The sequence below is a fragment of the Xyrauchen texanus genome, chromosome 25, assembly GCF_025860055.1.
Source record: "Xyrauchen texanus isolate HMW12.3.18 chromosome 25, RBS_HiC_50CHRs, whole genome shotgun sequence".
Lineage (NCBI taxonomy): Eukaryota > Metazoa > Chordata > Actinopteri > Cypriniformes > Catostomidae > Xyrauchen > Xyrauchen texanus.
The window spans coordinates 41,740,376-41,753,036 of NC_068300.1; the positions used below are offsets into that span (position 1 = coordinate 41,740,376).

Genomic DNA, 12,661 nt, shown 5'->3' on the forward strand with positions numbered 1-12,661 from the left:
CCTCTCCCCCGGCCACCGGCATCAGGCGACGCCGAGGGCTGGAGGCCTGGTCTCCGCAGCAAGCCGAGTACGCGTAGCGCCTCCTGCAGGTCATCATGCAGCTTGGTTTTTGCATGAGTCTTATATTTGAGTAGTGTCTGGCGATGGTAGACACGAACACTGGTTGCTCCGATGTCCATGTGTTGCAAAAGTCGGGCTTTTTCAACAAAAATAGCACCATTGTGGATCCGGAGTGGCCGCTGCGTGCTACCGCGCCGCCATCTTGCCTGTACAATTGTGGTTTGAAGAATATCATCTCTGAATGCTATTATGAGCTGCAGGTTGGTGCTGTTTTGGCAGCATGAGGGGGACCTACAAAATATTAGTCAGGTGGTTTTAATGTTGTGGCTGATTGGTGTATATGTGCAATGATTTTGATGGTGATTATAAGCAATATTGGGAATATTGCAATGATTTCAATGCATTTTATTTGATTAAAGGAATGTTCTGGGTTCAATACATGTCAAGCTCAATCAAAAGCATTTGCTGATTTATGTTGATTTACCACAAATTAATTTTGAATCATTCCTCCTTTTCTTTATAAAAAGCAGAGATCGAGGTTCCAGTGAGACACTAAAATAGGGCCAATGTTTTTGTTAAAATACTCACTTTTTCAAAAAATATAACCACACACCCGCCCTCAAACAAACATAGTTATAGCCAAGGCCAGGATGAGTTGGATTAGTTTGTTACATGGTTGTCACCATGTCGAGAAGATGCTGTTTTGTTCACTGCAAAAGCAAAACCTCTTTGTTTGGTCTTCCAAAGGCAGACAGATTGAAGAATTGGTGGATAAATGTATTTGAATTATGCAGCAGTACAACCACAACCAATACTGGATTTTCAAATCCGTTACTTCTGAAAGATGGTGTAGTTCCCACTTTGTTGGGACAATCTGGAGCTTCAGGATCACAACCTGTATATATGCTTTATTATTTGTGGATTCATCCGCTACTGAGTTCAAATACTGAGTTTTGTGTTGTAGCTAAGGTGAACACCCAGTGCACAGCTGTAGCTCTATCATGAATAGTGATCAAGTGTGTAGATGGGTATATTTTTACAAATGGTAATTTTAAGTCTGCAATCCACGGTAGTGCTCGGCTAACTTGCTATGTAACGTTATTGTTTTGGTATGGGTTTACTATTCAGCTGTGGGCCGGCTTTTACCTAAAACTTTGTAACAAAATGGTCTATCTCAAGAGTCTTATATAATTATCAAATTACAAGCTGTAATGTTACGGCCGCTATCCACGGCAGTCCATGGCTAACTTGCTCACTAATTCTCTAATAGAGTACTCCCGGTAATATCCAACTGCAAAAGATGACTAACTTAGATGCACTATGTGTCTTTTACTTGAAACTTTGTTAGGTTCACAATAATCAACAGTGTACTTGTAAGAAAGCTACAATATGAAAACTTACCACTGTGAAGCGTCCTGCTCAAGTCGTGCTTGCAAAGGTGGTTGGGTCGATCAGCTTGTTCTTCCAAACTTTCATTATTTCACTCATTATCTGACTCTGAAGGTGAAACTCTGTTATGGTAAATACTCTCCTTCTGGTGATTCAAACTCATTTCTGCCAATTCAGCCAAGCAAGGTCTCAAAATAATCTCCAGACTGAGACGCACTTATTGAATGATTAAGAATTTGGATTTATGCCTTTGTTTAAAAGTTTTTTAATTTAATGAGGTCGATGTAAAACGGAATATGAGGCAATATCTCAATCTCGGCAATATGGGAGGCACATGAAAAGTTTGGTCACCACCTATGGGTCAACCTTTGCCTGTGACTTTTTAAATGTATGTCCAAAAATTATGGGGTTAATTTCTGTGGATTCCTTAGGCCATGCAGATTTAAACAATATCAGTTTTCAACTATATCTGTCATAGTGACTCTCCACCATATTGAAATGTATTAAAAAAGGATATATCTTTGTAATAAATTGTCAGATTCCAAAGAAAATTGGTATGCCTCTTCGTCATGTCTTGATGCTACTTCAGCAGTTTGAAGACCGTGCCACCCAAAGTTCAAAAGATAACTCAAACTTGTATCCTGACTGTAACCTCAGGAAGTTGCTTTGCCACTCACATGCAATGTCAACTGTGTGGCTCCGTGTGTTAAAGCACTGGTTTATAGATTCAAGGGTCCTGGGTTTGGATCCCACTTGGACCAGTGTTAGAGTTGGTTATATTGTTCAGGAAGTCTTTGTATTGTGTTCATTGAATAGTTGCAGATTTGATCACAGATCATTTCTTTTTGCAGGCATAGTTTGTTCATCATCTTATTGTTCTTGCTTTATATTTAAGTGAAATGTCCTCTGAAGGATTGTTGGATTTCAAAGAAAAAATTGCATCATCAAAATCATGCCCTGATGAAATCATTTTAATTTGTGCTAATGTTCAGAAATTATGCTAGGGTGAAGTTAACAAGGTCGACGTGAAAATGGATTTGAGGCTGTATCTCGGCAATGCTTTGTCCTATCGAAACTAAACTTGTTTTGCTTCATCAGGACCATGATCCGAGGTAACATGCAAAGTTTGGTGACAGCGCCACATGTGGATCAAGAAATGTCAAAATTTGCTACTCGGCTTGGAATGTATTTTTGGAATTTTTGAGCTGTGTGAACTGAATGGCCCAGTGTTTAATGTAGTGTAAAACAAGTCAAAAGGTTGAGTTTGAGTCCAGGAAAGAGCATCTTTAAAATGTGTACTTCTGTTGATCTCTGAGTCTTCATATTGTGCTTCCAGCAATGCAGACTTTATTGCATAATTCCTGCTTCAATTAAACAAAAAATATTCTGTAAATGTTTCCAACATCAGCCATATAACCTCTCCACCATTTTGAATTAAAGAAAAAATAATGTATATTTAAAACTCTTTGTCCGATTTGTTTGAAAATTGGAAGGGGTCCTCGACATCGTTTCCTGAGGGTACCTAAGCAACTTAGAGACTATGCTACTTAGTGGTCAAAATTCCTAGTCAATTTAACAAAAACTTCTAACGTATCATTGCTTCCTTATTTTAAGCCTTATGAAATTAGCAGAGTACATTTTTTTTTTAATGTATTATATATGTTTGTATTTAAAAACTGCTGCACTCAGGTTGGAATGTATCTTGGGAATTTTTTAGCTGTTTCAACTGAATAGCCCAGTGGTTAACGCATTGGAACACAAGTCAAAAGGTTGTGAGTTCTGTTGATCACGGAGTCTTCATATTGTGCTTACTATAATGCAGACTGTACTTTATTACATAATTCCTGCTTCGATTAAAAAAAAAAAGAAGAAAACAATACACCGAATTGGCCAAACAGATCATTCATATAAAGAAGGTACACTCTCTGGGTGATGATTGATCTACAGCGATGACACCTGGTGCTTAACACACAGAATATAATAAAAGAAATGGGGAGGTACAACAAGAGCAATTAAAAATAGATGAAACCAGCAAATACTGCAACAGTTGAATCTGTCTTACTGTCACACAGTCTTAGATGTACATTCCCTGCAAATAAAATATGCTCTTGAACAACAAATTAAATGTCTCAATATATCACGGGAGAACACTTAATCTTTGCCATGTTTTGTTATTTTATAGTATATGTGCAAAAGATTGTGAGTTAATAGAGCTTTAGCTGCATTTAGTGTTGCTAAATTGTTTTGTTGCGCAGTTATTGGAGAGAGAATTTTTTGCAGAAAGCAGGTTATGCACATTGTGAGAATTGATTGTACATGAAGTCATTGATCATGGCAATATATGCAGTTCGTATGGAAGAGGAGTTACTGCAATATTTACTTGACAAGATTCTGCCACTGAAGGATTCAACAACCTCTTACAAGAAAATACTTTTGCATAGTTATACATTTGTATATCTCGTCAGTGTCGACTCACCCCTCTGAGGGGGGCTCACGGAAAGTCAAAGAAGAATGTTTTTCCTCTGTGACCATGAGCTGCATTGACTGCTTTCACTGTTGCACATTGTCCCTATGTTCACATGTGTGACTGTAGGGACTTTTGAAAGATGAGAATACTTTGAGAGATATTCCCACTCCCATTCTGCAGTCCAGAATATCAGAGCTAAAGCACAAAAAAGCCTGTGGGATATTGCAGAGCTGCAAATATTGGTCACAGGTAGGGTTGCAGCGGTATACCGGTTTCATGTTATACCATGGTTTGAAAATTGACGGAATAAGTCATTTAAAGTAGTCATTTATTTTAAAATGCAACTGCACAGAGAATCTCACATGCGCATATCCTTCTCGACTGTTTGTCAGACTCATTAACTTGCGTCACACACAAACATGCAGTGGAGAAAATGTCAGAGAGAAGCAAGGTGAGGGGGTCTGACATAAGTGAGTGTGTGTGAGTTAAAGCAGTGTTTCTCAACTGGTTTATTCGGACTGGGTCGTGGACAGCAGGGAAAGAGCAATGTCGTGGTTCTCCCATTGAAGATATTTCGGCTGCCGCCCACCATTTAGGACTGCCGAGGCACATTTAATGATAATCTCGCAAACAGCTAAAGACTTCTCATCTGCACTTTCTCACGAGTGTAACGATCTCTCGATCATGAGCTCTTCTCTCTGGCGCACGCGCAACAACCGGCTTCCCTCGATATTGCAGAGCATAGCCCTCAAAACTGATGTGACCAATTTAAATTGTAGTGAGCCTTTTCTAGTTTAAAGTGTTTAGCAGCCCTTACATGCCAAACAGCACTGAGGAGGAAAAGAGCAACTGTGCTCTGTGCCAAAATAAATAAATAAATTACACACCATCACCTTTACAAATTTGTTTCAGGATTTTACATGAGTAAAAGTAACTGTTATATTTTGACAACATTTTATAGTTTCATATGAAATAATCTAAAGGTAGAATCTATTAGACCTAATTTTATATCAACAGTGGCAGTTGTAGTTAAAGTTTCAAGATGTGTTTCAGCTAGTATTTATTTTTCATAAATACATAAATTTATTATTATTGGGTATTACTATTATTTAAGACTAGCACACTGACCTAACCATGGTAATGAGGAGCCTTTCCTTCTGTGTAATATGCGTATAAATATGTAATTTTAGTTAACAAACGGGATAATAATGGGCTTATATAAGAAAATATGCTCTTCAATTTTTAAAATGGGGAGAAACAAGTTCCTGTAGATTTTGACATCAACACAAATAATGTCACTTGATGCTTGACCTTGTACTGGAAAACCATGAACAAAACTATACAACATGAAATGCAACCCAGGATACATTAAATACAGGTAATGTTTAATCTATGGCAGGTCGACACTTGATTTCAAATGTAAAATCTGTCCTGAAGCAAAACCAGTTGAGAACCACTGAGTTAAAGGTACAGACAGGAGCAGTCTGGCCTCACTGTCACAAACCTACAGTACATGTTAACTGTAAATAATCATAGGACATTACTTCAAAAGCTCACACAGCTGATGTTATTTTTCATTTAGTAGTTCATTTAACATGTTATAGTTACATGATATTTGTATCACGTTTATAATTCGGTTTATTATTATAATTGTTTTCTTATTTTATTTTCCAAAGAGAGGCTCTTTTTACACTTCTATAAAATAAATGGTTTCAAGTTTCAATTATAATAAAGTGTTTGCTCCAAAAAATAATTTTAAATGTTAATTAATAACTCCCCAAAACAGTCCTTAAATTTTCTGCAGTCTTGCCTAATAAATTATGCCAACACAACAGCCAATAGCAAGTCCCCAAACTAAAACCACAACAGAAGTTACACAATTTTCTTTAAGGTTATTTTATTATTTTTACTTTTCTGACAGAAATGATAACCTGTCTTGTTTGTCACTGATTTGCATGGAAACAATTAGCTAAATAGTTCCACTGTCACAGTGACAGAAAATACATTTCAATAAACAACAATGCAATATTCAGTTGCATGGCTTGTAAGAATTCATTTTTATAAATAATTTGATTATAAATATAATTACTTTAGTAATATTTAACATTTATTCTGGACCCTATGTAAATTTCAGTTAATATGTTATGATTTGCTAAACTACCTGAGAGCATTAAAAAGCCTCAGGATAGACTGAACAACCTGGCACCCCTCTCACGCAAGAACTTGTAAATTATAAATACATTTTTTGTGTATTTTTTTTTACTAATTTATTGCTTGAATCAAATAATGTTTGTTTGAAACCTAAAAAATGGAATTACTTCTAAATAATGTAGCACGGTTAAATATCCATATAAAACAGTTTATATATAGCCCTCACCACAAAACCAAATTATTTAGGGGTCCTAAAATAGTTCTGTGCCCAGGTCCAACATTTGGTGCTAAATTATACATCAACTGTAATTCTGGATTTCATTTGATAATTTTATTTTTAAGAAATCTCAATTTTAGTGTAGAAATTGTGAATATTTTTTAGGAAAAGAAGGGAAATCTTAAGAATTATTGAATAAGAGATACGAAGGATATGAGGAATGAAAGAAGTAATGATAGGAATAAAAAGAAAAAGAAATGCCCATTTTGGGAATGAGAGTACCTCTGGATTAAAATGCATCATCCTCAAGTGTTTTCTTTTGTATATAGTTAATAAATTAAAAAAAAAAATTGAAAACGGATCGGATCTGGTACCCAAACTACAGGCAGAGTAATAAATATATAACTGTATAGCTTACTGAATTTACCAAAAAGCTGAAATACTGGGTTGGCTAACATTGCCTTGCAACATACTTTATTGTTACTTCAATTGATGACTTTTATGTTCCTTTTTTTTCTTTCTCCTATACTTTTGGATGTAATATCTGTTTCACAAAATATGTTTTGCTGGTTTTTATATTTTTGTTTATTTATTTATTTTTAGCCAATATACCCAATTGTTGAATGCCTTGACTAAGATTCCAGGTACCATCCAAATGTAAGGAAATGTTTTAATTACTGTAATAAAAACTTAAATAAAAAAAAAAATAAAAAAAAAAGAAATCTCAATTAGATATAGCAGAAATCATTCCATTGAACCCTTTCCATCTCACTGTTGTGAGCCACCTGCTGTTTAGTCTGTTTAGATTTGATCACAAGATTCGCATTTGGATATATATTTAGACATTATAAAACTTATTTGTCAATGTTTAGCATTTTAAAATGCTAAAAAAAATATTTATTTGATGTAATTTTTTGCAGCGATGTAATTGGGGTTACAAAGAGAAGACACAGAATAAGCATTTTTCTACCAATAATTAATTTCAAATATAAAAATTTAGTAACTCAAATTAAATGCATAATAATTTCAAGAAAATAAACACCAAGAAACAGAAATAAACTGCAAAATTCTGAAAATTCATGTGGAGTATAACATTTTTATTTATATCTTTTAATATAATATGGAATGCTCTTTTTTTTTTTTCTTTTTTTTTTTTGCTGCCGGGAATGTTCTTCACAATAAAATAACACTGTGCCGTTTGGCTTATGTATACCTTGTGCTCTCTCGTAGACTTATGAAACAACATCAATTTAAAAATCTTGTGATTTTGAAATTTTAATTTAATTAGAATTTTGGTCATATTTAAGGTAAAAATTCTAATTTAGTTTCTCAGCCCTGTTGACAGCCCTATTGCAGTGTATTGTTATATTGCTGGATATAAATGACAATATTAAATATCAAACTATGGAAAACATGCTCTGTTTTATATTTGAATTCTTACATTAATACATTTTAATGTACTCCGCGGCAATGACTGGTTAAAGTGATGGTCCCTCTGAAATAAAAAATATTACTTTTAAGCAATTACATAATGAGATAATTAATGAATATCATCAGAAGGCTAAAAAATGTAGAGATATCATTTATTTTAATTGTTAAAATAATTGTTTAATAAAATGTGCTTTGACCCATGTTGTATTATGTTGTTTACAGGTGAAGCCCACAGATGAAAAGCTGCGTGAGCTGCGTGGTGCTAAACTGGTGATTGATGTGATTCGCTACGAGCCATCACATATAAAGAAAGCCCTGCAGTACGCCTGCGGAAATGCTCTGGTCTGTGATAACGTGGAGGACGCGCGCAGAATCGCCTTTGGAGGACCCTACAGGCACAAGGTATAGAGCAGGGGTCGGCAACCTATGGCATTGGCTGCAATGGCGAGAATAGTCATCTATTTTCTCATGAAAGTTCCGCACCTGCTTTACAATGTACATCTTGATGTAAGCCTCATGACGCAGCATGTTTTCATGAGCTGAATGGGAGTGTGATGAGAATCGTGCTGCCTGTGCAAGCCAGGAAGGATTAAATCAAGATGTTGATTGGGGTGCGTCGGCACAGCTATTGACCAGGAAAAGGTTGTCAAAAAGGTTGCCGACACCTGGTGTAGAGGCAAACAAACACAGAGTTATGTCCATGCACTAATCTGCAGACATTCTGATCAAACAAAGTACCTCAAACTTAATTCTTAAGTATCTTTCAAGGATGCAGTGCCACTAACCTGGCAAATATATCCAAATCCTATTGACTAGTTTGTTCTCTAAAGTGCTCATTGTATCAGCCTGGTACCTTGTAAACATGTTGTTAAAATTGTTAAAACAGCTGTTAAAACGGCAAATTGTTAGAACAATCTGAACCCTGGCTTGCTTTCAGAAGCATTTATTGTTTTGTGTGGATGTGTTGTTCAGACGGTGGCTCTAGATGGGACGTTATTCCAGAAGTCTGGTGTAATCTCTGGTGGTGCCAGTGATCTGAAGGCCAAAGCTCGGCGCTGGGACGAGAAAGCAGTAGACAAACTGAAAGATCGCAAAGAGAAGCTCACCGATGAACTGAAGGTCTGTCATGATGAAGTCTAGTGTGTGATTATTGGATGAGGGCAGGTGAATTTGCTGTTCTCTAATTGTCTGAATATTATGCGTGTGCTCATCAGGAACAAATGAAAGCCAAGAGGAAGGAGGCTGAGCTTCGTCAGGTGCAGTCTCAAGCTCATGGTCTGCAGATGAGACTAAAATATTCTCAAAGTGATCTGGAGCAAACCAAGACACGACACTTGTCCCTCAACATGCAGGTACAAAACACTCACTCAGACACTGAATATTAGATTAAAAACTGTGGAAATTAGGGCTGCACCAACCAAAGATTTTCCTAGTCATCTAGTTGTCATACGTTTATTATATTCATTTAATTATTTACATATAAATATTTTGGGGGGCATCACAAAATGGTTTGAGTTCCAGGGCTGAGAAAGAATGTTATAAGTAACATTGCTAACACTGTTCTACTGTTCACTGTTCTATTACTAAACCATAATAATGAGCCTTTAAAATATACATTTTTACAAGTGCACACATGAAGCGAGCCGCAGTGACACCAGCTAAAGCGGTAATGATTCTGAATGTGTCGGAAAAACCAACAAGGAGACTGTTTGAACATTTAGTTCATTTATAGAGAGAAATGCACATTAGGGTTGTGCCAACACACAGTGATCTCAGGATCAACGATGGTCAGAGTGATCGGCAGTAGCTGATGCCTTTGACCATGTCAAGATGATATTTGGCTTGTTTTCCCATTAAGGTATTAAATTATTATTAGGCTATTAATTGAGACAGACACGTGCTTGAGGAAACACACCTTATCTTATTATTAAGAACAGATGACAGAAAAGCCGTCTATGTGCATGTATGACACGCTGTTTGTACGGAGGCAATGCATATGTAAAGGGTTCTCCCTCTTTATTTGTTTGTCTTCTGAATTTTTTTGCATATGACCTCAGACATCTCAGTTAGAGGTAGATGTAACTGGATATTGTGATATATATATATATATATATATATATATATATATATATATATATCATGAAGGATGGAACAAAATTAATTTATTCACACACATGATGAATTTTCTGGACAACGAAATACCCGAAGGGTAGAGAATGTACAGATGAAGTTGTTTTTTTGCCAGAGAGATGATGCCCTTCACAACTGTTGTAAAGCCATCTTTCAAAAATTTGAATAACACACATTTTAATTGCACTTAATTTTTTGCTAAATTAATTTCAAAGTTTGAAATCAAGCTGTTTTGCTTTGTTGTGTAGGCTTAACCCCTAACCCTGCTTAACTAAAATGACCCCTATATTATGGCTAGCGTCCAACCAGCTGTAACGCCAGTGTTCATCGGTTTCTTGTGGAGTTTTTTTTTTATTTCCGCGACCAGCCGACCAATCAAAACTTGGTCGACAAAGGCTCTTCTCATTGACTAATGTTTGGTTGACTATTAGGGGGCAGCCCTAGTGGAAATTATGACAATTATTCAGGGATTTATAGTGGGAGTTCATCATTACATACATTTGACTATACATTTACTTTAGCTATATGTTATAGGATGGGCTCGAGTATTCGGATTATGCAGCAATGATCGATCATGAACAAGATGGCGTTTCGACTCAAGATGGCGCAGAGTATGGCTGCTGCGTTGCGAGCTCCATTACAGCACTGCGGTTTATTGTTTGTTTTGTTTACAGTTCTTTTTTTTTTGACTTGGATGTTGTCTGCCTTATTGTTTACGACAGACAAACGCTTTTGGACATTGGTTCTACAATTACACATCGAAAACCGGACTTCAAATTCCTTAATGCCGACCCACTGTTTACAAACACGCCGGCGGAGCCCTTTGTCTGGGCTGCTCGGCCGTGGAAACGCAGAAGGAAAAGAGGAAAACGAGCCGGCGTTCTCATCAGAGTAAGACGTCGTGCAAATCGACCCCCGCTACCCAGTATACTGCTGGCAAATGTTCAGTCTCTGGACGACAAGCTCTGCGAGCTGAGAGCACGTATCTCTTTCCAACGAGAGATTGCTGTGTTATCTGCCTTACAGAAACCTGGACGTCTACGGAGATTCCAGACTCGGCCATCGAAATCACGGGCTTCTCCGTGCACCGAGCGGCAGAGCGAAAGACCTCTCCGGTAAAAGCAGAGGTGGTGGTGTATGTTTTATGATCAACAAATCATGGTGTGATCAGAGGAACGTACATTTAATCAAGTCTTTCTGCTCTCCTGATCTGGAATTTCTCATGCTTCTGTGTCGACCATTCTGGCTGCCGAGGGAATTCACAGCGGTCATCATCACAGCTGTGTACATCCCCCCACAAGTCGACACAGACCGGGCACTCAGGGAACTGTATGGGAGTATAAGTGAGCAGGAAACCACGCACCCTGAGGCTGCGTTCATTGTTGCCGGGGACTTTAACAAAGCCAACTTCAAAATAATCGCTCCAAAATACCACCAACACATAAAGTTCAACACACGAGGGGACCGGGTTTTAGATCATTGTTACTCTCCTTTCCGGGAAGGCTACAAATCCCTCCCCTGCCCCCCATTTGGCAAATCGGACCATTCTTCCGTTCTACTTCTACCTGCTTACAGGCAGAAACTAAAACGGGAAGCACCCACCCTCAGAACGATCCAGTGCTGGTCGGACCAATCAGACTCTGCGCTACAAGACTGTTTTGATCACGCGGACTGGGAGATGTTCCTGTCCGCCTCTGATGACGACATCGAGGTTTACGCTGACAGCATAACGTGTTTCATCAGGAAGTGCGTAGAGGACGTTGTTCCGACCAAAACTATACGGATATACCCCAACCAGAAACCATGGGTTAACGCCGATGTTCTCACGGCACTCACTGCGCGGACCTCCGCTTTTAATTCTTCTAACACGGAGGAGCGTAAACAAGCCAGTTATGCCCTCCGTAACACTATCAGTACAGCCAAACGCCAGTACAGGCACAAGCTTGAAGGTCAGTTCAACACCACTGACTCTAGAAGTATGTGGCAGGGAATTAACACAATCACGGACTACAAACGGAATAAAGTTTCCGCCATGAACACCGCGGCATCTCTCCCGGACGAACTTAATACATTTTATGCTTGTTTTGAGGACAATAACACCGCCCTCACGGAGAGAGTATTCGCAGCTGACGCTACAGAGGTTGGTTCACTCTCCGTCTCTGTTGTGGATGTAACCCGATCCTAAAGCCGCGGGTCCAGACGGCATTCCGGGCCGCGTCATCAGAGCGTGCGCGAATCAACTGGCTGGTGTTTTTACGGACATTTTCAATCTGTCCCTCTCCCTGTCTGTAGTCCCCACATGCTTCAAAACATCAATCATTGTGCCTGTACCGAAGCAAGCCACAATCACTTGCTTAAATGACTGGCGTCCTGTTGCTCTGACCCCCATCATCAGCAAATGCTTCGAGAGGTTAATCAGAGATTACATCTGCTCTGTTCTGCCCCCCTCTTTGGACCCATTGCAGTTTGCCTACCTCAACAACCGCTCCACCGATGATGCCATTGCATCTACACTACACACTGCTCTCTCCCATCTGGAAAAAAGGAACACATATGTGAGAATGCTGTTTGTAGACTACAGCTCAGCATTCAACACCATAGTGCCCTCCAAGCTTGATGAGAAACTCCGGGCTCTGGGCTTAAACAGCTCGCTGTGCAGCTGGAACCTGGATTTCCTGTCAGGCAGACGTCAGGTGGTTAGAATGGGCAGCAACACCTCCTCATCACTGACCCTCAACACTGGAGCCCCGCAGGGCTGTGTTCTCAGCCCACTCCTGTATTCCCTGTACACACATGACTGTGTGGCAACACATAGC

The 12,661-nt window shown here is 38.5% G+C and overlaps 1 protein-coding gene across 1 annotated transcript in view; it reads left to right on the plus strand.

Annotated features, from left to right (window-relative positions):
• smc1al (structural maintenance of chromosomes 1A, like) overlaps window positions 1-12,661 on the plus strand; it is a 98,022-nt gene that overhangs the window by 48,584 nt on the left and 36,777 nt on the right. Inside the window, exons 12-14 of the mRNA XM_052091689.1 lie at window positions 7,938-8,117; window positions 8,688-8,834; window positions 8,930-9,067. Coding sequence (XP_051947649.1) covers window positions 7,938-8,117; window positions 8,688-8,834; window positions 8,930-9,067 — 465 coding nt within the window. The remainder of the gene's footprint in view (window positions 1-7,937; window positions 8,118-8,687; window positions 8,835-8,929; window positions 9,068-12,661) is intronic.